Here is a 26905-nt window from a genome sequence, read left to right as displayed (position 1 = left end):
TTTAAATAATTTTAAAATTATTTTTTATTTTACTTTTTTCTTTCTTTCTTTTTCTTCTCCTTTTTCTTCTGAGCCATGTGGCTGACAGGGTCTTGGTGCTCCAGCGAGGTGTCAGGCCTGTGCCGCTGAGGTGGGTGAGCCGAGTTCAGGACATTGGTCCACCAGAGACCTCCTGGCTCCACGTAATATCAAACGGCAGAAGCTCTCCCAGAGATCTCCATCTCAACACTAAGACCCAGTTCCACTCAATGACCAGCAAGCTACAGTGCTGGACACCCTATGCCAAACAACTAGCAAGACAGGAACACAACCCCACCCATTAGCAGAGAGGCTGCCTAAAATCATAATAAGATCACAGACACCCCAAAACACACCAGCAGACACTGTCCTGCCCACCAGAAAGACAAGATCCAGCCTCATCCACCAGAACACTGGTGGAGGCACCAGTCCCCTCCACCAGGAGGCCTACAGAAGCCACTGAACCAACCTTACCCACTGGGGGCAGACACCAAAAACAATGGGAACTACGAACATGCAGCCTGTGAAAAGGAGATTCCAAACACAGTAAGTTAAGCAAAATGAGAAGACAGAGAAACACACAGCAAATGAAGGAGCAAGGTAAAAACCCACCAGACCAGGCCTTCTCTGGTGGTGCAGTGGTTAAGAATCTGCCTGCCAATGCAGGGGACACGGGTTCGAGCCCTGGTCTGGGAAGATCCCACATGCCGCGGAGCAACTAAGCCTGTGAGCCACAACTACTGAGCCTGCACGTCTGGAGCCTGTGCTCCGCAATGGGAGAGGCCGCGACAGGGAGAGGCCCGCGCACCGCGATGAAGAGTGGCCCCCGCTCGCCGCAACTGGAGAAAGCCCTCACACAGAAACGAAGACCCAACATAACCAAAAATAAAATAAATAAATTAAAAAAAAAACTGGCTTTAAAAACAAAAACAAAAACAAAAACAACCCACCAGACCAAATAAATGAAGAGGAAATAGGCAGTCTACCTGAAAAAGAATTCAGAGTAATGATAGTAAAGATGATCCAAAATCTCGGAAATAGAATGGAGAAAATACAAGAAACGTTTAACAAGGACCTAGAAGAACTAAACAGCAAACAAACAATGATGAACAACACAATAAATGAAATTAAAAATTCTCTAGAAGGAATCAATAGCAGAATAACTGAGGCAGAAGAATGCATAAGTGATCTGGAAGATAAAATAGTGGAAATAACTACCGCAGAGCAGAATAAAGAAAAAAGAATGAAAAGAATTGAGGACAGTCTCAGAGACCTCTGGGACAACATTAAGCGCACCAACATTAGAATTATTGGGGTCCCAGAAGAAGAGGAGAAAAAGAAAGGGACTGAGAAAATATTTGAGAGATTATAGTTGAAAACTTCCCTAATATGGGAAAGGAAATAGTCAATCAAGTCCAAGAAGCGCAGAGAGTCCCATACAGGATAAATCCAAGGAGAAATATGCCAAGACACATATTAATCAAACTATCAAAAATTAAATACAAAGAAAAAATATTAAAAGCAGCAAGGGAAAAACAACAAATAACATACAAGGGAATCCCCATAAGGTTAACAGCTGATCTTTCAGCAGAAACACTGCAAGCCAGAAGGGAGTGGCAGCACATATTTAAAGTGATGAAAGGGAAAAACCTACAACCAAGATTACTCTACCCAGCAAGGATCTCATTCAGATTCGACAGAGAAATTAAAACCTTTACAGAAAAGCAAAAGCTAAGAGAATTCAGCACCACCAAACCAGCTTTACAACAAATGCTAAAGGAATTTCTCTAGGCAGGAAACACAAGAGAAGGAAATGACCTACAATAACAAACCCAAAACAATTAAGAAAATGGTAATAGGAACATACATATCGATAACTACCTTAAATGTAAATGGATTAAATGCTCCCACCAAAAGACATAGACTGGCTGAATGGATACAAAAACAAGACCTGTATATATGCTGTCTACAAGAGACCCACTTCAGACCTAGGGACACATACAGACTGAAAGTGAGGGGATGGAAAAAGATATTCCATGCAAATGGAAATCAAAAGAAAGCTGTAGTAGCAATTCTCATATCAGACAAAATAGACTTTAAAATAAAGACTATTACAAGAGACAGAGAAGGACACTACATAATGATCAAGGGATCAATCCAAGAAGAAGACATAACAATTGTAAATATTTATGCACCAAACATAGGAGCACCTCAATACATAAGGCAAATGCTAACAGCCATAAAAAGGGAGATTGACAGTAACACAGTCATAGTAGGGGTGGAGTGCTAAAGATCATCCAAAATGAAAATAAATAAGGAAACACAAGCTTTAAATGATACATTAAACAAGATGGACTTAATTGATATTTATAGGGCATTCCATTCAAAAACAACGGAATACACTTTCTTCTCAAGTGCTCATGGAACATTCTCTGGATAGATCATATCTTGGGTCACAAATCAAGTCTTGATAAATTTAAGAAAATTGAAATTGTATCAAGTATCTTTTCTGACCACAATGCTATGAGACTAGATATCAATTACAGGAAAAAATCTGTAAAAAATATGAACACATGGAGGCTAAACAATACACTACTAAATAACCAAGAGATCACTGAAGAAATCAAAGAGGAAATCAAAAAATATCTAGAAACAAATGATAGTGAAAACACGACGACCCAAAACCTATAGGATGCAGCAAAAGCAGTTCTAAGAGGGAAGTTTATAGCAATACAATCCTACCTCAAGCAACAAGAAACATCTCAAATAAACGACCTAACCTTACACCTGAAGCAATTAGAGAAAGAAGAACAAAAAACCCCCAAAGTTAGCAGAAGGAAAGAAATCATAAAGATCAGTTCAGAAATAAATGAAAAAGAAATGAACAAAGCAATAGCAAAGATCAATAAAACTAAAAGCTGGTTCTTTGAGAAGATAAACAAAATTGATAAACCATTAGCCAGACTCATTAGGAAAAAAAGGGAGAAGACTCAAATCAATAGAATTAGAAATGAAAAAGGAGAAGTAACAACTGACACTGCAGAAATACAAAGGATCATGAGAGACTACTACAAGCAACTCTATGCCCATAAAATGGACAACCTGGAAGAAATGGACAAATTCTTAGAAAAGCACAACTTTCCGAGACTGAACCAGGAAGAAATAGAAAATATAAACAGACCAATCACAAGCACTGAAATTGAGACTGTGATTAAAATTCTTCCAACAAACAAAAGCCCAGGACCAGATGGCTTCACAGGCGAAGTCTGTCAAACATTTAGAGAAGAGCTAACACCTATCCTTCTCAAACTCTTCCAAAATATAGCAGAGGGAGGAACACTCCCAAACTCATTCTACGAGGCCACCATCACCCTGATACCAAAACCAGACAAAGATGTCACAAAGAAAGAAAACAACAGGCCAATGTCACTGATGAACATAGTTGCAAAAATCCTCAACAAAATACTAGTAAACAGAATCCAACAGCACAGTAAAAGGATCCTACACCATGATCAAGTGGGGTTTATCCCAGAAATGCAAAGATTCTTCAATATATGCAAATCAATCAACGTGATACACCATATTAACAAATTGGAGGAGAAAAACCATATGATCATCACAATAGATACAGAAAAAGCTTTCAACAAAATTCAACACCCATTTATGATAAAAACTCTCCAGAAAGTAGGCATAAAGGGAACTTACCTCAACATAATAAAGGCCACATATGACAAACCCACAGCTAACATCGTTCTCAATGGTGAGAAACTGAAACCATTTCCTCTAACCTCAGGAACAAGACAAGGTTGGCCACTCTCACCACTGTTATTCAACATAGTTTTGGAAGTTTTAGCCACAGCAATCAGAGAAGAGAAAGAAATAAAAGGAATCCAAATCGGAAAAGAAGAAGTAAAGCTGTCATTGTTTGCAGATAACATGATACTCTACATAGAGAATCCTAAAGATGCTACCAGCAAACTACTAGAGCTAATCAATGAATTTGGGAAAGTAGCAGGATAGATACAAAATTAATGCACAGAAATCTCTTGCATTCCTATACACTAATGATGAAAAATCTGAAAGAGAAATTAAGGAAACACTCCCATTTACCACTGCAACAAAAAGAATAAAATACCTAGGAATAAACCTACCTAAGGAGACAAAAGACCTGTATACAGAAAACTATAAGACACTGATGAAAGAAATTAAAGATGATACAAACAGATGGAGAGATATGCCATGTTCTTGGATTGGAAGAATCAACATTGTGAAAATGACTCTACTACCCAAAGCAATCTACAGATTCAGTGCAATCCCTATCAAACTACCAATGGCATTTTTTACAGAAGTAGAACAAAAAATTGCACAATTTGTTTGGAAACACAAAAGACCCCGAATAGCGAAAGCAATCTTGAGAAAGAAAAATGGGGCTGGAGTAATCAGGCTCCTGGAATTCAGACTATACTATAAAGCTACATTAATCAAGACAGTATGGTACTGGCACAAAAACAGAAATATACATCAATGGAACAGGATAGAAAGCCCAGAGGTAAACCAACGCACATAAGGTCACTTTATTTTTGATAAAGGAGGCAAGAATATACAATGGAGAAAGGACAGCCTCTTCAATAAGTGGTGCTCGGTAAACTGGACGCTACATGTAAAAGAATGAAATTAGAACACTCCCTAATACCATACAGAAAAATAAACTCAAAATGGATTAAAGACCTAAATGTAAGGCCAGACACTATAAAACTCTTAGAGGAAAACATAGGCAGAACACTCTATGACATAAATCACAGCAAGATACTTTTTGACCCATCTCCTAGAGTAATGGAAATAAAAACAAAAATAAAGAAATGGGACCTAATGAAACTTAAAAGCTTTTGCACAGGAAAGGAAACCATAAACAAGACGAAAAGACAACCCTCAGAATGGGAGAAAATATTTGCAAATGAAGCAACTGACAAAGGATTAATCTCCAAAATTTACAAGTAGCTCATGCAGCTCAATATTAAAAAAACAAACAACCCAATCCAAAAATGGGCAGAAGACCTAAATAGACATTTCTCCAGAGAAGATATACAGATTGCCAATAAACACATGAAAGTATGCTCAACATCACTAATCGTTAGAGAAATGCAAATCAAAACTGCAGTGACGTATCACCTCACACCAGTCAGAATGGCCATCATCAAAAAATCTACAAGCAATAAATGCTGGAGAGGGTGTGGAGAAAAGGGAACCCTCTTGTACTGTTCTTGGGAACATAAATTGATACAACCACTATGGAGAACAGTATGGAGTTTCCTTAAAAAACTAAAAATAGAACTACCAAATGACCCAGCAATCCCACTACTGGGCATATACCCTGAGAAAACCATAATTCAAAAAGAATCATGGGCTTCCCTGGTGGCGCAGTGGTTGAGAATCCGCCTGCCAATGCAGGGGACACGGGTTCGAGCCCTGGTCTGGGAAGATCCCACATGCCGCGGAGCAACTAGACCCGTGAGCCACAACTACTGAGCCTGTGCGTCTGGAGCCTGTGCTCCGCAACAAGAGAGGCCGCGACAGTGAGAGGCCCGCGCACCGCGATGAAGAGTGGCCCCCGCTTGCCGCAACTAGAGAAAGCCCTGACACAGAAACGAAGACCCAATACAGCCAAAAATAATAAATAAATAAACAAATAAATATTAAAAAAAAAAAAAAAAAAAAAAGAATCATGTACCACAATGTTCATTGCAGCTCTATTTACAATGGCCAGGACATGGAAGCAACCTAAATGTCCATCGACAAATGAATGGATAAAGAAGATGTGGCACATATATACAATGGAATACTACTCAGCCATAAAAAGAAACGAAATTGAGTTATTTGTAGTGAGGTGGATGGACCTAGAGTCTGTCATACAGAGTGAAGTAAGTCAGAAAGAGAAAAACAAATACCGTATGCTACCGTATACATATATATGGAATCTAAAAAAAAAAAATTTGGTTTTGAAGAACCTAGGGGCAGGACAGGAATAAAGATGCAGACATAGAGAATGGACTTGAGCAAACGGGGAGGGGGAAGGGTAAGCTGGGACGAAGTGAGAGAGTGGCATGGACATATATACACTACCATATGTAAAATAGATAGCTAGTGGGAAGCAGCTGCATCGCACAGGGAGATCAGCTCGGTGCTTTGTGACCACCTAGAGGGGTGGGATAGGGAGGGTGGAAGGGAGACGCAAGAGGGAGGAGATATGGGGATATGTGTATATGTATAGCTGATTCACTTTGTTATAAAGCAGAAACTAACACACCATTGTAAAGCAGTTATACTCCAGTAAAGATGTTAAAAAAATTATCATTTTTAACTTCTTTTTAAAGGAAGCATAAATGGCAGATTGCTGCACGTAGGATATGACATACGGATCCTGTGGGGCAACTTTAATAATTAACCACTCTCATGGTTTAACTGAATTCCACATCTGTCATTTTCCTGTTTCATTTCCTGACCTGGACAAAAAAGAAAATTGAACCACTTTTGTCTCAAGTATAGTCACAGCTTGGAGCTGTCACGGATTTGGTTCCTGAGCACTGCAATAAAGCAAATATCCCAATAAAGCGAGTTACACAAATTTTTTGATTTTGCAGTGCATATAAAAGTTTTGTTTCCACTCTACCATAGTCTATTAAGTGTGCAATAGCATTATGTCTTAAAAAACAATGTACAGATGGACCTAGAGAGTGTCATACAGAGTTAAGTAAGTCAGAAAGAGAAAAACAAGTATCATATATTAACACATATATGTGGAATCTAGAAAAATGGTATAGATGATCTTATTTGCAAAGCAGAAATAGAGACACAGACGTAGAGAACAAATGTATGGATACCAAGGGGGATAGGGGGTGGGGTGGGAGGAATTGGGAGATTGGGATTGACACCTATACACTATTGATACTATGTATAAAATAGACAACTAATGAGAACTCTACTTAATGCACTGTGGTGACCTAAATGGGAAGGAAATCCATAAAAGTGGGGATATATGTATAAGTATAACTTATTCATTTTGCTGTACAGTAGAAACTAACACAACATTGTAAAGCGACTATACTCCAACAAAAATTAATTTAAAAAAAGAAAGTATAAATTGGGAAAAAAGACAATGTACATACATTAATATAAAAATACCTTGTTGGTAAAAAATGCTAACCATCATCTGAGCCTTCAGTGAGTTATAGGAGTAACATCTAAGATCCCTGATCACAGATCACCATCACAAATATAACAATAATGACCAAATTTGAAATATTGTGAGAGTTACCAAAATGTGACATAGAGACACGAAGGGAGCAAATGCTATTTGGAAAAATAGCCGATAGACTTGCTTGACCCAGGGTTGCCACAAACCTTCAGCTGATAAAAAACGCAATATCTTCAAATCATAATAAAGTGAAACACAATAAAATGCGGTAAGGCTGGGTACATTTGACCAGGAAATACAGAGTCTTGTTTTATTCATTTATTCAGTTTATCAGGAAACACCATGAGAATGAGCACATTCTCATTATTAATATGATTTTGGTTTCTTTCTTTCCTTTTTTTAATACCAAGAGGAAAAACCATTTGGAGAAGACCACCTTGTCATGTTGGCCCATGAGTTCCTTTGCTACCAAAATGAAATGATCATACAAAAGAGATATTGCGATCATAAGGACAGGGGACTTCCCTGGTGGTCCAGTGGTTAAGACTCTGTGCTTCCAATGCAGGGGGCGCGGGTTTGATCCCTGGTTGAGGAACTAGGATCCGACATGCCGTGCAGCAAAAAATTTGACATAAAGTAATTGCAAAAAAAAAAAAAAAGGGAAATAAATTTGAACTGTAGGAATAAAATCTATATTTAAAAAAAATCATAAGGACAATATTAATAACTGGCTATCACTGTGCCCTTTCTGTGTGTCAAGCACTCATTCAGGTGAATCGTAATCATTTTCTCATTTACTCTTCCCAAAAATCCTGGGAGGAAGGTGTTATCATTCTCACTTCATAGATGAAAAAAAAAACAGAACGTGGGTAATTTGTCCAAGTTCACGCAAAGAATCAGTGGCCATGCCAGGATTCAAATCCAGATCTGTCTCAAATTCTGCGATCATAACCTCTTCACATCTTGCCTCACCCTGAGTGGGTTGAAAGTCAAGCTGAGAAAACTGTTCTTGGCAAAGAAGTGGATAAGATTTGGATTCTTTAGTGGTGAGGGGGAATGTGGAAGGGAATAGATATGTATATGTGTGTGTGCCTGGGTCACTTTACTGTATACCTGAAACTAACACAACATTGTGGATTAACTATACTTTAATTTTTTAAAAATGGAAAAAATAAAAATAAAGGCTTATTGACTTAGCAGGGAAAAAAAAAAGATTTGGGTTTTTTAAAGTTCCAGAAAGTTCTGACCTCTTCTTGGTATTTCCTGGGCAGCAAACGTTGGACCTTTTATCTCAGTTGTAGATTGTTGAAGCTCAGCTTACTTTAGGGTAGCGGGAGTTGCATTCAGGGTTAGGCCTTGCCTAGCAGGGGCCCCCAAGACGTGGTCCATCCTGCTCCCCGCAAGACCTGAGGAGCCACCTCAGGCCCAGTGCCGACTCCATTCTACACTCCAGGTCTCTCTTGGAGGAGACTGGGGATTACACCTAACCGGTAAAGGCTCCACTGTTTCAAGCAGATCCTCAACGAGCACACTTCTAACTTGTAACAGCATCAGTCATCTTTTTTTTTTTTTTTTTTAAATACTAATTGTAAAGTCTGCAGTGGGTATATAGGTGTTCAACTTTTTTCCAGATTTTATGTTTTTGGTTTTGTTTTAAATTTTTTAATTTATTATTTATTTATTATTTTTATTTTTGGCTGTGTTGGGTCTTCGTTTCTGTGCGAGGGCTCTCTCCAGTTGCGGCGAGTGGGGGCCACTCTTCATTGCGGTGCGCGGGCCTCTGACTATCGCGGCCTCTCTTGTTGCGGAGCAGAGGCTCCAGACGCTCAGGCTCAGCAGTTGCGGCTCACGGGCCCAGTTGCTCCGCGGCATGTGGGATCCTCCCGGACCAGGGCTCGAACCTGTGTCCCCCGCATTGGCAGGCAGACTCCCAACCACTGCGCCACCAGGGAAGCCCAGCATCAGTCATCTTTAGTAAAGGTTTGGTGAAGGTCAGAAGGCTCTTTGAACCCCTTGGACTAATACTGTTTTTTCCTTTTTCCCCTGCAGGACATCGAGGTCTCTGTGAACATTCTCTAAAATGTTTAAGCTCGAGAATCACGGAGCGGAAGCTGCAGGGCACGTGGCTGCCTGCTGGCCGAGGGAGCCTGGAGAAACCATTCCTGGGGCCTCGAGGCTCCATGGTGCCCACGTTCAGCCCCCAGGGTGGCCTTCACCCTATCCACGCTGACAGCAGCCTGCTGAAGCCCAGGGTCGTGACCGTGGTCAAGCTGGGTGGGCACCCCCTCCGCAAGATCGCGCTGCTCCTCAACAGACGGTCGGTGCAGACCTTCGAGCAGCTCTTGGCCGACGTCTCAGAGGCCCTGGGCTTTCCCAGATGGAAGAGTGACCGCGTGCGGAAGCTGTTCAGCCTCAAGGGCAGGGAAATCAGGAGTGTGTCTGATTTCTTCAGGGAAGGGGATGCTTTCATAGCCATGGGCAAAGAGCCACTGACGCTGAAGAACATCCAGGTGGCTATAGAGGAACTGTACCCCAGCAAAGCCCGGGCCCTGACCTTGACCCAGCACAGCCGGCTCCCCTCTCCAAGGCTGAGAAGCAGGCTTTATAGCAAGGCTCTGAAAGGGGGTCACCACTGTGGGGAGACCGAGACCACCAAGAGCTCCGGTGAGGCTGCCAGGTCCCAGGCTGCCATCAGACATCAGGGGAGGACCCCCGTGGAGGACAGGGTGAGGGCCCAGAAGAAGTGGGTGAGGGGGAAGTGGGAGCCTGAACCCAGCAGCAAGGTGCCCAGGGATGCCACCCTGGAGAGACATGCTAGCGGAGAGAAGCACCTGGGGGTGGAGATTGAAAAGACGTCAGGGGAAATAATCAGGTGTGAGAAGTGTAAGCGGGAAAGAGAGCTCCAGCAGAGCCTGCAGAGGGAGCGGCTCTCTCTGGGCACCAGCGAGCTGGACCTGGGCAGGTGCCCCGGCTATGACGTAGAGAGGTTGGTGAGGACCAGGAGCTGCAGGAGGTCCCCTGAGGAGAAGCCCCAGGGTGGGGAGGAAGGTTGGAAGGCGGGCACCCGGAGCAGCCCCGGGCACCCGCCTCAGGAGCCGAGGAGACCCAGCAAAAGCACCGACAAGAAAGAGGACCGGGACCCAGGAGGCCAGGAAGGTCATCGCCCAGCAGCAGCCAAGGCCAAGAGGGACGTCGTCGGGGAAGCCCAGCCCATAAGAGAGGAGAAAGACAGCAGGAGCGTAGGCAGGAGCAAGCAGGGAGGCTGGCTCCGGAGGGAGCATCCTGCCGACCTCGACCCAGAGAAGCTCCCCAGGACCAGAGGGGATGAGCAGGAGGCGGAAAAGGGGGAAAAGCCGGGTGCGTCCGGAGGGAGGAGGGTGGTTTCCCGAGATGAGCCGCCGGCCAGGGTAGAAAAGGAGCCCAAGACGAGGCCGGAGGAGAGCAAGGCGGAGCGGCCGGGCGGCAGGAGGCGGCGGCCCCCGGGCATCCTGGCGGCCGACGTGCGCAAGCAGTATGAGCCGGGCCGCGTGATCGGGGACGGGAACTTCGCGGTGGTGAAGGAGTGCAGGCACCGCGGCACCCAGCAGGCCTACGCCATGAAGATCATAGACAAGTCCAAGCTCAAGGGGAAGGAGGACATGGTCGACAGCGAGATCCTGATCATCCAGAGCCTCTCTCACCCCAACATCGTGAAACTGCATCAAGTGTACGAAACGGACGCGGAGATCTACCTGATCATGGAGTACGTGCAGGGAGGGGACCTTTTCGATGCCATTATAGAAAGTGTGAAGTTCCCGGAGCGCGACGCTGCCCTCATGCTCATGGACTTGTGCAAGGCGCTCGTGCACATGCACGACAAGAGCATCGTCCACCGGGACCTCAAGCCGGAAAACCTGCTGGTAAGCCCCGCCCTGGCTGCGGTGGAAGAGGGAGGTCATAAAACATGGGATACAGGAAGTCGGAACGGGCTCCTACTCTGGTACTCTTGTGCGCTAGAGCATTACCTTTATGGTCTTTTTTTTTTTTTTTTTAACATACTCGTTTCAGTATTTAAAACTTTGGTTGTAGTTCATAAATTGCAGAGATAAATGGGTTTTGATTAAATTATTGAGAAAGAAGCCTTCCAATTTAAACAAAATAGAAACTGTTTCCTCAAGCCTGGGAGAAAAATATTTTCACCTTGACAGTCATCAGGTGGACTTCATTTCTTGGGCGTTTGCACATCCTCTGGCCTAGGTGCTAGGGGTGTCTGCTGGTAGCAGCTCCCCCTGCAGGCTTTGAGCCCACCCTCCCACCAAAAGTCCCCCTGGCCCTTTTGCAGAAGAGGTCTTGCCGCAGGAGTTCGAAAGGCTCAGTACTGGGAATTCCCAGTCGGTCCAGTGGTTAGGACTCCAAGCTTCCACTGCAGGGGGCCTGGGTTGGGTTCGATCCCTGGCCGGAGAACTAAGATCCCGAAAGCCTCTAGCATCAGTCCTTTCATCTCTCTGGGCCTTTCTTTCCTCACTTATAAAAGAGAAATAGTAATAGTACCTGTCTTAGAAGGTTGAGGGAGGATTGAGCACGGCAAAGGGAAAAGCAGCCTGAGACTACCAGGAGCTGGCCTGGCACACACAGCTCAGCTGTTCTGTTTTTGGATGTAAACAATCTCCCAAAGCACCAACATCAAATAAGGACACTCTAGGACCATGATGGATCCAGACAAAAGCAAGACCTCTTCATCGTCATGTCCAAATCCAGATAAGAACAAGATTGTCCAGACCACAAATGGGGCTACATTTTCCCTTTTGGGTGACTATGATTCACTGCCCCACCTTCCTCCCACCTTCTAGATAAGAATTACCAAGATGCCCAATCATAGAATTACCCTCACTTCCTGACAGTATCCAGTTCAGAGCAAAATCCTGCTTTCATGCACCCTCTCCCAAATCACCTAACACAACCCAGCTCTTACAACAAGTTCATTGAACACCCTCTCACTTAGATGCCTGGATCCCCAAGATGTTGGGGATCTCCCTTGTTGCACTGAGTCAGTGAACCCAGTGTGTTCCTGAATTTCAAGTGTGTTGCTGGTGGGCTTTGTTAGGACAGTGCACTTCACATGTTCACTCTCTGGCCCCTTTGTCCCACTTTCTTCTTTGTAGCCCCGATCACCGCCTGATGCGTTCCATATTTATTCTTCTATTTTCTTTTTCCTCCTCCTGGAAAGTTCTATGACAGCAGGAACCTTGTTTTATTCAGACTGTACCTTGAAAACTACATCAGTTCTGTCACATAGTGGAGATTCAATAAATATCAGTTGGATGAAAGAATGAATACAGACCCCAGCATGCTGCCTGGCAAGTAGCAAGCATTCCATCAGTGGCAGCTACTCTCATTATTATTATGTTAGGAATGAGTCTGATATTAAGGTGGACATCATGAGGAAGAATCCAAAGCCAGATTGCTGCACATGAAGCCGTAGTAAATGGAGACAGTGATCTTCATGAGCCACAGTTTTTTTTTTGGTGGGGAGGGCGGTGGAGGGGAAAGGAGTTAACCTGTTTCCTTTAATTTCATGGCTGTAGAGCCAGCCTGGAAACATCATCCCAGTACATTCATCTGCCTGTAAGCTGCTCCCACAAGCAGAATGAAACTCTGAGTGAGTGGAGCTAATTATCTGGTGAAGTGAGGTCTACATTGACCCCTAAATCAAGCAGTCTTGTTTTTGTCCAGATTCATAGAATTGCAGATCATTGACTGGTTGCCTGAATGGTCTGAATTACCAGGGAATAAATCTCCCTTTGAAGAATTTCATTTTTGTTTTTTGGGTTTTTTTGGCCGCACTGCGCGGCTTGCAGGATCTTAGTTCCCTGACCAGGGATTGAACCCAGGCCCACGGCAGTGAAAGTGCCGAGTCCTAAGCACTGGACCACCAGGGAATTCCCTAAGAATTCCATTTTTAAATCATATTTAAAAAAAAATTTTTTAATTTATTTATTTTATTTTTGGCTGTGTTGGGTCTTCGTTGCTGTGTGCAGGCTTTTCTCTAGTTGCGGCGAGGGGGGGCTACTCTTTGTTGCGGTGCACGGGCTTCTCATTGTGGTGGCTTCTCTTGCTGTGGAGCATGGGCTCTAGGCGTGCAGGCTTCAGTAGTTGTGGCACTTGGGCCCAGTAGTTGTAGCTCAGGGGCTCTAGGGTACAGGCTCGGTACCTGTGAAGCACGGGCTTAGTTGCTCCGCGGCACGTGGGATCTTCTCAGACCAGGGCTGGAACCCTTATCCCTGCATTGGCAGGCAGATTCTTAGCCACTGCGCCACCAGGGAAGCCCAGGAATTCAATTTTTGCATGAGCTAAGTGTCCTCATCCTTTCTTCACTTGCTTTTTGTTTCTGTCTCTTGGGTCTGAGCCCAGGTTTTCCCCATGTGTGATGTGCCGGACCCTGTTTACAATGGCACTTTGGAATCGTGACAGAGCGGTGTTCTTTATGGATCCTCTGATGTTTTCACCAAATTGTGTAAGCAGGAGGAATTCTGACTAGAGGCCTGGGTGGGTCCCATGAGCAGCACATTTTGGGCGTGTGCTTAATAAAGCATCAGAACAGTGATACACGTTCTCGAGGATGTGGAGTGAGATCCTTTACCCTATAGGATTGTTTTCTTTTGGGGACAGTCATCTGAGCTTGCGTTTTCTCCACAGGGTCTTGGAACCAATCTGTCGAGCTGGCCCATCTCTTGGGCAATGGAGACTCTCACTTGTGTTAAGGGACTGACTTGTCAGCAATTTTTAAAATGGAGAAAGTCAGCACTTGCAGATGGCATGGAGAGATTTGCTTCAGGAAATGAAAAATTGCAAGGAATACATTTAGTGTGGACAAGCTAGCTGCCTATGAGAAGTCATTTGGCGATACCTTCATGGATTTAAATGTCAGTTCATATGTGTTTTAGCGCCCTTAAAGGCAGTGAAGTGTGTGTGTGTGTGTGTGTCCTGAGAGAGAGGAAAAACTGCAGCGGAGCTATAATTTTTCAGTCTAATACATGAGTTGTTTATTGGTGTTAATTGTAATTGATATTTCGACCCTTTTTTTCCTGCCCACTTTTTTTTATTGTATCATTTTTTTTTACATCTTTATTGGAGTTTAATTGCTTTACAATGTTGTGTTAGTTTCTGCTTTATAACAAAGTGAATCAGCTATATGTATACATATATCCACATATCCCCTCCCTCTTTTGTCTCCCTCCCACCCTCCCTATCCCACCCCTCTAGGTGGTCACAAAGCACCAAGCAAGAAAGCCCACTTTTTGTTTTTTTAAATAAAAAACTTTCTTTCGTGGTGGTAAGTCTCCTTCAGAAGCTGCAAAAAGCTACAGATCTGAGCCATCTTTGGTGGCATAGGGTAACATCTTTTCTGTCTTGTGGATAATCTGTCAGCTGGTGTTTTTCAGAATGAGTGGGCCTGTCACATTTCTAAATCGTGTCTGTCCTTTTTCCAGATGAGTAAAGTTGAATATATTGTTATGTCAGACTTTAAATGCTACCTAACATCAGTTCTTTGTGGTTTTTCAGGCAAAGATCTGGGGAGTGTTGGATTTGACAATAGACTCATTGTCTGAGTTTAGAAAGGTGTCATCTCTAAACCTGCTGTTAGGATAATTATGTTGCAAACTTGGCTGGTCTTCTGAGAGTTAATATTAGTAAATATCACCATGGTGACTACTGTCCATCAATTAATGTTCTTTAGTTGACTTTAATTTAGTGTTCTGCTCTTGTGCTGACTTTTGTATTATCAAAGTAATTGTTTCTTCCTTTAATGGATGGCTACTGCATGTATCAATACTTCGCTAAACTTAGGAGACTGATGATGTTAGAACTAACTTTTGATTACATGGCTGATTGTGGCTGCTTTTAGAGACTTCCAGAATGTGCTAGGAGCTCTTAATGGATCTAACAAGCTTACCATGTTGTTTTCACCAGCAGAAATATTTATATCTGATAATTGGGCCCTAGAGTAAAATTTTAGGCCTGTATTACTGAGCTTATCTATTTCTAGTGATCACATTTCCTGATAAGATGCTAGTGCCCCTCTTCCCTTAGGGCTATTTAGACTCCTGAAACCTTGCAAAAAAAGTTTTAATTATGAGAATTTCCAGCTTGAAGAAATATCAGTGTTAATTGCTTCTTCTGCCAGCATGTGCTCCCTTGGAGAGGTTGGAATGTGCTGTGTGGTGTTGACTGGGCCCTGGGAGAAGCAAACAGGAGCCAGAGAGGTGATGATGTGTAGACACCAAAGGCATGTCACAGGCCGGTCATGTGACAGGTCCTGGGAAAACTTTGTCCCCACTGATTTTTTCAGTCATTCTTTGTATTACGCTATCTTTTGCTGTTGAAATGTAAATTGATTTTAGGCATTGGCATTTCCATGTGAATTGGTTTCTAAGATCATTTCCGTCCTCATGGCCAGTTGGAAATGGAAACTTGGAGGGAGAAGGCCAGAGGAAGTATGAAGGATGAAGTAAGAAGTCGACAAAGATAAATAAGCTCTACCACTTTTCTTAGGGGGAGCCGCTTGCTGTTTGGTCTGTACTCTGCTTCCATCTGCTGTTCAGAGATGATCATTGATCAAGATCACATTTAAATTGTTGTGCCCTTGAAGGAGAGGAGGCTGTTAATGGCTCAGAAAAGGAAAGATTCCTTTTGAAGCTCTGAGACTGTCCAGATGTGATCTGGCTGCTTATGTAAATGTAGATTGTCTGGATTCAAAGCAGGGTACTTTGGTGTGGCTGGAAAAAGGGATGATGGATGCAGATGGACCAAGAGTCATTAAAGTACCATGTAAATTAATCTCTAACACACTTTCAGTTAGAGGGCAATTGAAGACGTGTCCCAGAAGGAATGTGACCCAGAGCAGTGAATTTAGATAAACCTGTAGATAGAGAAACGGAGATGTGGGGTGAGGGCAAGGTCAGATGTGTGCACTGGGGCTGTGGCGTCGAAGTGGGTCATTTAGTGGGGTCTTTGCCTTGATGGCCACCCAGTGCCTGTCAGCTGAGGGTACCGAGGCTCACTGATTTGTTCAAATCATACGTGGTATATGGTGTTCATTTCTGGGCATTCTTTGTTAAAAGAGGCGTCAATGAAATAGGGATTATCTAGAACTTTACAGTACACAAGAATCGCCCTGGGGTCTCATAGAGATGCAGTTCTGTTCCGTGGATCTGGGGTAGCCTGAGGTCTCCAACAAGCTCACAAGTGATGCTGGTCTTGCTGGTTCAAGAGCCATACTTAGCGTAGGGAGGAGCGAGAAGGGGATGATGGGTCAGGAGACCTGATCCTATAAGGATAAGCTTGAGGATTCTCGGATGTGAACTTCGAGAAGCAGCATTGGTACCACCTGGGAGCCTGTTAGAGAAACCAGAAGCACCCTGGGGGGAATCCTGGTACTTGTTTCCCATCTTTGGAAGTGGTGTGTCCTTCCCAGAGGGCAGATTTAGAAAAAAGGGGTGGAGGTGGAATTCTGGATCAACGTGGGGTGAACCTCCCCACAAGTTAATCTGAGTATGATCTGGATGGTCTGCCATGTGAAGCTATGGGATCTTTTCCATCTTGAGATTTCAACCAGTGGTGAACGACAGTCTGGTGGGAAGATGTTGTAGACAAGTTTCCTGTTTGGGTGGAGACTTTGATGGTTTCAGAAGTTCCACACAATGTAAATTGGTGCAGCCACTATGGAGAACCGTATGGAGGTTCCTTAAAAAACTAAAAATAGAGCTACCATATGATCCAGCAATCCCACTCCTGGGTGTAGATCCAGAAAAGATGAATTCTCTCATTTGAAAAGATACATGCACCCCAATGTTCATAGCAGCACTATTTACAGTAGCCAAGAAGCAACCTAAATGTCCATTGACGGATGGATAAAGAAGATGTGGTACATATATAAAATGGAATATTACTCAGCCATAAAAAAGACTGAAATAATGCCATTTGCAGCAACATGGACAGACCTAGAGATGATCACGCTAAGTGAAGAAATTCAGACAGAGAAAGACAAATATATGATATCACTTACGTGCAGAATCGAAAATATGATACAAATGGACTTATTTATAAAACAGAAACAGACTCACAGACTTAGAAAACAAACTTATGGTTACCAAAGGGGAAAGGGTGGGGGGAGGGATAAATTAGGAGTTTGGGATTAACAGATGCACACTACTATATATAAAGTAGACAACCAACAAGGTCCTACACAAGGAACTATATGCAATATCTTGCAATGAACTATAATGGAAAAGAATATGAAAAAGAAAATATATATATATATATATATATATATATATATAAACTGAATCACTTTGCTGTACACCAGAATCTAACACAACATTGTCAATCAACTATACTTAAATTAAAAAAAAAAAAAGTTTCACGAATACCAGAAGCAAGAGTTATTCCAGGAGGATGTTAGTCATTTGAATTCAAGGATTAAGGTAAGAACTGTTCTGAAGCCAAGAATGTGAGGTGCCTGTTGGAAAACAAAAAACCAAAAAAACCAAAAACAAAATTCACACTGTCAGTGTGTGACCCTAAATGTAGTTAAGCTGTTCATGTAAGCGAAGTAAATAAGTCTCAAGTCACACTGACAGCTCTGAAAAATCTTACATAAATCCCGGGACTTCCCTGGTGGTGCAGTGGTTAGGACTCCACACTCCCAATGCAGGGGGCCCGGGTTCGATCCCTGCTTGGGGAGCTCGATCCCACATGCAGGCCGCAACTAAGAGTTCGCATGCCACAGCTAAGGAGCCCACCTGCCGCGACTAAGGAGCACACATGCTGCAACTAAGGAGCCCGCCTGTTGCAACTAAGACCTGGCGCAACCAAGTAAATAAAATAAATTAAAAGATAAAATAAATTTTAAAAAATGTTACATAACTCCGGACAGCAGAGGCTGGAGACAGAAGAATTAAAAACACAGAACATTCTCACTTTCCGGAAGGAACAAATGACTCTGTGGATCCTAACCACCCTCGGGTTCTGCTACGGGTCTCATCATCCTGAGACTCAAAGAGAAAAGCTATGGAGACAAGAAGCAGCGTAATATTATTTTAGGAAGGCCATAAAATAATTTTTAAAAACAGATTTGGTATTTGAAAATGTATCTGTCAGCATCTGGACATTTAACATAATACATTTTCAAAATAGATAAAAGACCAAGTCTCCATCATGTTTCATCTGCTCCTGACTCAGTGGAGCCGGGTTTTGGAATTGGGGGTTGGGGGGATGTTGGGGTTTGAGGAAGGAAATGCTAGTCATTTTGCATAGGGATTCATAGTTTATTTTGGTGTATTCAATCAGCCAAATGCTTTTAATGCTGATCATTTGGTTGGGAATATTTACAAATATTTGTGAGGGACAGATTTTTTCAGCAGTCACCCAGCAAATGGGACTCATGTAGGTGGTCCATCTGGAAACTTAAGGCAGCACACATTTTTTTTGTCCTTGCCTTCCAAAGTAGATTTTCTAGTGTAAATTATTCTAATAATTACCTCTCCAGTCTCCTTTAGGGCTGTGTCTGTCTCGATACACAGACCAAAGCAGAAGTGTGTTTTAGTTCTACATCTGTGATTTCCATTAGGTTAGGTTAATTATGGAGATATTGATTAGATTGCCTAGCAGTGACTTGGGCTCAGTGGTTAAGACACATTCTGCTTACAGAGATGTAAACTCTCTGGCAGGAGCCAAAGCAGGTTTGGAGCACTTACCCTTGGCTGAGGACATCGGGGAGTGGCTGCCCGCCCTGCATTTTCGGGTGTGGGTCTGATGCAGCACAGGGAGAACCGGAGCCCTGCCTAATGCCCTCCAGCCCCCCAAGTGCTGGTCGGTGCATTGGGAACCTTGGCCCCCGTTCCAGTCAGGATGCAAGGGCGTGCACCTGCAGACAGGTTGATAATTTCTCCTATAGCCCTGGTGGCTCCAGTGAGTCTCACTTGGATGAGATCACCCAGGCTAATCCCAGTGAGTTTCCCATAGCGCTGAAACTAACCACTCAGCTCACCTTGGCCTGAGCCATCAGCTTCTACCATGAGATGCGGGCCCAGTTAAAGCAGGGGAGGAGGATGGAGCCTTGACAGCAGAGGATGGACCAGGGCCGTGCCTGGGAAGGAGGCCCTCAGTTTGGATGAGGAGATCCTAAAAGGGGAGGAGGAAGATAGCAAGGCTGACTTTCTTTATCAATACTTCCTATTTTGCATGAAGTCAGTCCTGCTCTGCAGAGGTGAACTATTGTGGAGGGTAAAATTATGATATTAATTCATTTAATCTTGAAACGCAGACAGCCCAGCAGATGCTCTGGAGGTCTTGGCCACACAGCAGAAATGCTCCCAGGGACAAGGCCATCTCTCCCCCAAGAGGGACCACTCCTGGGCCCAGCACAGCCTGAGGGATTTACTGCAAAAGCCCTTTTGGTAACAACATGGTAAAACTCAGGGTCGAGAATGGCTGGCTGTGCCCCCTGATGGTGGAGGTTTGCCTCTGTTCCACCTGCTTCCGATTCTTTGGGGGCCTTTGGATGAGACCTCCTCAGCCTCCTGCAACAGAAATAACCCTTTGCTGGAAGATTCGGCATCATACACCAGTTACAAGCACAGACTCTAAAGCCCAAGTGTCAGGGTTCAAACTCCAGCTCACCATTTACTATGTAACTGTGCCTCCATTTCCTTATCTGTAAAATGGGAATGTGCATGGCCTTACAGGACTGCAATGACGATTAAATGAATTAATTTTTTTTTAATAGTAATCTTTTATTTATTTATTTATTTTTAATTTTTTTATTTTTGGCTGTGTTGGGTCTTCGTTTCTGTGCGAGGGCTTTCTCCAGTTGCGGCAAGCGGGGGCCACTCTTCATCGCGGTGCGCGGGCCTCTTCACTATCGCGGCCTGTCTTGTTGCGGAGCACAGGCTCCAGACGCACAGGCTCCAGACGCACAGGCTCAGTAGTTGTGGCTCACGGGACTCGTTGCTCCGCGGCATGTGGGATCTTCCCAGACCAGGGCTCGAACCCGTGTCCTCTGCATTGGCAGGCAGATTCTCAACCACTGCGCCACCAGGGAAGCCCTGAATTAATATTTTGTAAGATGTTATAAACAGCGCCTGGCATCAAAGAAGCACGACAGAAGTGTTTGCTAGGTAAACCATATAATTTTAGCCTCCACTGCTTATTTGTCTACTTTTTCATTCCAATTCCCACTTCTTTTTCCTTTCTTTTTTTCCTCTGCTCCGACTTTGCATTACCCACAGGCATTTTCTAGTTCTCATTAAAGCTAGTCTGTGCTCAAAAATATCATTGATCCTTGTTCTAACTCAGTGCTGCCCAGGGGAGCCTTCTGTACTGATGGAAATGTTGTAGATTTGCACGGTCCAATATAATAGCCCTTAGCCATGGATGGTTATTGAACACTTGAAATGTGGCTAGTGCATCTGAGAAACTGAATTTTTAATTTAATTAGATTTTAATTTAATTAATTTAAAATAAATAGCCATCTGTGGCAATATGGTGCTACCATATTGGACAGCAGAGAAAATCTAACTCATTGGTTCTTTAGTGAGCACGTGTCACTGAGATCAAGTTGGATTTGTCAGTGTTGGGTTCATCTATAAGGTCCTGTGTTTTATTGTTTGCTTATCCTGAACTTGCATGGTTGTTGTCCTATTAGTTTTCCTTCTTTGTTCTCATCACAGTTTTGGTGGTTTGGGGATTTTGATTTCTTACAGGTTCAGCGAAATGAGGACAAATCTACCACCTTGAAACTGGCTGATTTTGGTCTTGCAAAGCATGTGGTGAGACCTATATTTACTGTGTGTGGGACTCCGACTTATGTAGCTCCTGAAATTCTTTCTGAGAAAGGTAAGGGTTACACGTTGCTCTGTGGGACTCCAGCTCACTTACTAACCAAGGTTTAACTTTTAATATTTAAATTTTACATTTTTCAACATGGAGCAGTCAAAAGTCTCAGAGAGTTGGCACTAAGCTTGTACTTGGATGTTAATGGAAATATTTGAAATAGGTCTTCTTGACCAAAGCATGAGAACTTTTTCCTCACCAGGGCTGCCCTTATTACAGAGAAGGGATTGTGGTATGTGTGTGTGTGTGTGTGTGTGTGCGTGCGTGCGCACGCACGCATGCACGTGTGTTGGCAGGACAGTGAGATGGAAGATGGTGGAGAATTGGGTGGGGAACGCAAGCAAGCAAGGCCATTTGGCCACTCACCCAAGGTTACCTCTAATGGAGACAATTGGAACAGTTCTTATGGTAATTGGCTTAAAAAGTCCTTTACCAACCTTGCATTTAAAGGAAAAGGAGGTCCCGTTTCAAACCCAATGAATAATATTTATTACAGGCCTGTATATTGTATGAGGGTCCAATGGACTATTTTAGTGACACACTCTGTAAAGGATATACAAGGAAATCATTAGCATTATTATTATTATTATATGGCTCCAAGTATGTGAATGCCTATTTAGCCATCCTTGCACTCCAGGAGAAATCAGTTTAGCCACCCTATGATGGTTAAAGATGGGAAGGCTCTGGATGGGTTGTAGGGTTGGGGGTAGGGAGGAGGGAGAGATTTTGTCCCAGCAGCAGAAGCATCAAGGAAGCCAACATGCAGAGACTAGACTATGCATGGAGGTTGGGTGGTAGAGACATTGAGAAGACCAGCCTCAGTGGAGCAGAGGGAATTGCAGTTGGATGGGTAGGTTGAGTCTGGATTCCCCACAAGTGAGTTTGGACTCGGTGTGACCAGCATAGTAGCTGTGGTAACGTGGTGACAGTGGGACAAGAGAGTACTGAGCGACTATAGACATTTTAATGGAGGCACTACTGAGCTGGATAAGAGAGGAATGAAAGCAAATAGTCTACGTGAACTCTGGGAAGTCAGATGGTAGGGCTCGCACCAACTAACACAGGGTGTTGGAAAGGTAAGCTCTTTTGGGAGATGGGGATGGGGTGAGTTAAACTTTGAACACACTGACTCTGTAGAGATATTAAGGTGGATACACAGAGTTGTCTGGTTGGCTGAACGTGTGCTTTTGAGACCCCTCGATACAGAGATGGCAGCCAAAGTGGTGAGATAATGTGTCTCTGCCTCTACTGCACAGGTTATGGGCTGGAGGTGGACATGTGGGCTGCGGGCGTTATCCTCTACATCCTCCTGTGCGGCTTCCCCCCATTCCGCAGCCCAGAGAGGGACCAGGATGAGCTCTTTAACATCATCCAGCTGGGCCACTTCGAGTTCCTGGCTCCTTACTGGGACAACATCTCTGACGGTGAGAACTGAGGCTTCCCAGGCAGGAGGGAAGGGGATGGAGAGCTGGAGCCCCTCCGGGGATCAGGTCAGATGTGTAAAACGCCACCCAGAGAACCCACTCTGGTACCTGGGCTGTCAGCATCTTGTGCTTCATCCTTTATTTCCTGCTAGATTGGTGTAGATTTCCATAGCATTCCGAACAAGACTTGCTTTGAGATATAACGAAAGATTCTCACCACCAGTTGTAGTCACCAAATACTTTTCCTGAAGCCAATTAAAGAACCTCAGAACTGAAAAATAAACTGAAAAATATCAGAAATGTGTAATCCTCATTTGGAAAGATCAAAGCCATCTCATAGGGAACTCCCTGGCGGTCCAGTGGTTAGGACTTGGCGCTCTCTCTGCCGAGGGCCCAGGTTCAATCCCCGGTTGGGGAACTAAGATCCCACAAGGCATGAAGTGCGGCCAAAAAAAAAAAGAAAAGCCATCTGCCATCTCACATACAGAAGTGTTTGGGAATTGGACAGACTGGAGATGCTTATTTTACCTGTGAATAATCAGGGTCCTATGGGGGCATACTTGGGGCACAGGGGCTCTGGAAGGTCAAGGGAGAAGGTCTCAGGTACTTTTTAGTGAAGCAGAAGCATGTGTGGTCCTCCTTCTTTTTGGCCCTTCCAAGTGGAATTTTCCCCCTTGTTTCTACTGATTTGTATGTACTACCCACTGCCCTTGTAAAATTGAGAACTAGATCATTGGGGGTTTTGAGTCTTTGAGTCTTTAGCTGAAAAAGTAGAATAGGAGTGATAACTTTTCCCCAGTTTCCCCTAAACACATCATCTAAGATAAGTTATTCATCTTCCCTTGTCCTCAGCTCTGGCTCCTAATCTGGGGTTGGGACTTGCGGGAAGGGAAGAGCTTCATTTTTTTCCACTTAAATAAGGTGGGCAGAGGGTAGCTTGCTGCCCGTAGAGTAAGGGTCTTGAGCTGATCAAGGCAGTGGCAATTTGGGAATTGAAGGACTAAAAATCATTTTAGAAAGTTCTATGCAACACTGTTCTTAGATTTGGTTATGGTGGCCCCTGCCCTGAGTCCCATGCCTTAGAGGGCCTGCTCTGGTTACATCTCTCCCCAGAAGTGAGGACACTCTGGGGACAAAAGGCTGTGCCCCCCGCCAGAGCCCAGGCTCCCCCTTCTAGACCACTTAACTGGGACCCCAGAATTTCCTGCACAAATGGCCCAAGCCCACTTCCAAGGCTTGTGAGACCTCTTTTCCCAGCCCCTCCCCACAGTGCCCTAGGGTGCCAAGGAGCAGCTGTTTGGGGGGCGTAGTGGGAGCACAGATATTGGTGGGGTGTCCAACTGTCCACACACAGGCATGTGAGACTGAGAATTCCGTTTAAACCTGGGCTTCTACCCCCTGAGTCCTCCGAGCACCTTGAAGGAGTGATGCTGGGATGGATGGGGAAGGGGTACATTGTGGGCGAATTTGCCCAGTTTGAACGGGGTGGGGTAGGAGAAATCCTGTGGTCTCCGTGCTCAAGAGGTGGCTGGACAGTGGCCATACAAGCGGGGCAATTGGTGGGTGAACAGCTGACCTTGAACAAGAGGCATCCCCCAATAAAGGTAAATAAACATGGGTATCTTTTTCCCCATGCATTCTTTTTTTTTTTTAAATATATACATTCATGCCTTTATTACATCAGGTTTTTTTTTTTTTTTTTGGCCGTGTTGCACAGCTTGCAGGGACCTTGGTTCCCGGACCAGGGATTGAAACCGTGTCCCCCTGCAGTGGAAACACGGAGTCCTAACCACTGGGCCGCCAGGGAATTCCCTCCCATGTATTCTTGAGTAATTGGTTAAGAGGCTCAGGGAGCCGGCCTGGGAGAGCCAGCGAGCCAGGGAGAAATCTCTTCTCCTCCCCGTCTGCCACCTGACCCACCAGCTGTCACCACATCTCTCTAGAATCAGTCATGGTCTTGGGCAAAAAATGAAATTCATTTTGAATTTGCACTATTTACTATTTACTTTGCCCATGTTTTTCAGTTTTGTCAATCTGGAGGTATATTTATCAATTTAGGAAGGAAGATTGGACATATTTTATTTAACAACTTGATAGTTTGATTTACAAGTTTTAAATATGTAGACGTATGCTATGTGGCCTCCATGTGTCCTCTTGGGCTGGGCGGCACCATGGGTGTTAGTTGCAGGCCTGACCTCATGACTCTGTGTCTAACATGGTAGCCCTTAGCTGCATGTGGCTATTTGAATGTAACTGTAAATTAATTAAAAGTAAATGCAATAAGAATTCAGTTCAGGGGATTCCCTGGTGGTCCAGTGGATAGGACTCTGTGCTCTCACTTCCCAGGACCCGGGTTCAATCCCTGGTCAGGGGACTAAGATCCTGCAAGCCGCTCGGTGCGGCCAAAAAAAAAAAAAAAAAAAAAAGTTCAGTTCGTCAGTTGCACCAGCCATATTTCAAATGCTCAGTAGTCCCAAGTGGGTAGCGCAGATATGGAAAGTTTCCATCGTGGCAGAAAGTTCTCTGATCCAGCCATGGTGCTAACAGGAAAGTTTGTGTCCTTATTTCCTGTATGGGGAAGGAAAACTCCAAACCACCTGCATCCATCTCATTTTTCCATCTTTCTCTCATTCCAACAGCTGCCAAAGATCTGGTGAGCCGGTTGCTGGTGGTAGACCCCAAAAAGCGCTACACGGCCCACCAGGTCCTTCAGCATCCCTGGATTGAAACTGCTGGAAAGACCAAAAGGGCAAAGCTACAAAAGGAGGGGCCCCCCAGCAGCGAGAACCACTTCCGGAGCCAGCACTCGAGGGCTGCAGAGCAGGCGTCATAGTCACGGCCTCAGCATTCACTCAGCCCTCGGTTCTGCTCGGGGACAGAGAAAAGGATAGATGTCAAGGAGAAAAACAGTGAAAAAGCCTTCCTCCCATAACTGGAGAATCAGGGGAAGGAGAGAAGACACTCAGTATATTTTAAAGCTTATTTTAAAAAATAAACTTGATTCAATGTTAAATGTTGTAACATATTTTTAGATTTGAAGACTTTAATACATTTTTTGGGGGGTGAGGGGGAGACTTGTTCTCAGTGAGGAATTTTTGGTAATAATGATGTGTTTTGCTTCCTCCTTGTAATCAAGTTCATAGTATACTACATGAGTGGTGCTTACCAGGGTCTAAACTCCCCCTGTGAGATTAATAAGCTGAATCATGGTCCTTCTGTGTTAATAAAATGTGCTCTGGATGACTGAAGTAACTGTATTCTGATTACTTCTTAATGCTGGTGATGAGAGCCAGGGAGTTATAGTTCAGACATGCCTCCCGAAACCACTGTGACTATGTATAAATGTGCTGATGGACCCTTGATGAACTGGCCAGGTCTGTTTAGGATGTGCTGGTCTTGGTCTCTAGCATTTTAGCCTTACTGAAAATCAGATTTGGTGCAGCCTGAAATGGAAAGAAGAAATCATTGGGGGCTTCCCTGGTGGCGCAGTGGTTGAGAATCTGCCTGCCAATGCAGGGGACACGGGTTCGAGCCCTGGTCTGGGAAGATCCCACATGCTGCGGAGCAACTGGGCCCGTGAGCCACAACTACTGAGCCTGCACGTCTGGAGCTTGTGCTCCGCAACAAGAGAGGCCGCGACAGTGAGAGGCCCGCGCACCGGAATGAAGAGTGGCCCCCACTTGCCACAACTAGAGGAAGCCCTCGCACAGAAACGAAGACCCAACACAGCCAAAAATAAATAAATAAATAAATAAATAATTTTTTAAAATTAAAAAAAAAAAAAGAAACCATTGGGAATTCCCTGGCGGTCCAGTGGTTAAGATGCCGTGCTTCCACTGCTGGGGGCACGGGTTCGCCTTCTGGTCAGGGAACTAAGATTCTGCATGCTGCTCAGCATGGCCAAAAAAAAAAAGAAATCATTGATTTATTCCCACCCCTTCAGGACCCATTTAGACTGCGTTTCAGCCGATGATCCCTGAGTCTGAGTCCCGTCTACGTGAAGTTAGGCACTCAGGTGTGACTGTGTTAACGTTTTCAGATCACGAGGGAGCCATCTAGTGCATTACTATGTCAGAAACGCAGTTGATGTGTTACACCCGGGCTGGAAGGAGCTCAGAATGTTCAGGCATGTTCCTATCTGCAGGGCAGACTGTGGAGGGCATAGGACATGTTGGTTATTTCACTCTGGACTTCTGTACCAACAGATGACCCTGGTGTACGTATGAGCTGATAGCAAAACATCATCCTGGTATTTCCCAGCTTGACCTTTCTAGGTTATATGTAACCTGGTCAATAGGACACAGAATCAGCCCCAAAGTGCAGGTTTCTCACCCCTCCCATCCCTTCCCTCACAGTGTAGGTGTCACATCAGTGGAGGAAGTGCATCCGACAGGAAACA

General features: G+C 44.3%; 1 protein-coding gene across 1 annotated transcript; it reads left to right on the top strand.

The window, feature by feature from the left end:
- The first annotated feature begins 9258 nt into the window (after positions 1-9258).
- DCLK3 (doublecortin like kinase 3) lies at positions 9259-25339 on the top strand. Its single transcript, XM_068558836.1, has 4 exons — positions 9259-11109; positions 20953-21085; positions 22339-22506; positions 25146-25339. The coding sequence occupies exons 1-4, from the start codon at positions 9391-9393 to the stop codon at positions 25337-25339; spliced, it is 2214 nt and encodes a 737-aa protein (XP_068414937.1). The 5' UTR covers positions 9259-9390.
- The last annotated feature ends 1566 nt before the right edge of the window (positions 25340-26905 follow it).

This window comes from Eschrichtius robustus, chromosome 12, assembly GCF_028021215.1.
Source record: "Eschrichtius robustus isolate mEscRob2 chromosome 12, mEscRob2.pri, whole genome shotgun sequence".
NCBI classification, from domain to species: Eukaryota; Metazoa; Chordata; class Mammalia; order Artiodactyla; family Eschrichtiidae; genus Eschrichtius; species Eschrichtius robustus.
Note: the sequence above shows the minus strand (reverse complement) of the source record. Positions and strands in the feature narration are given on the sequence as shown.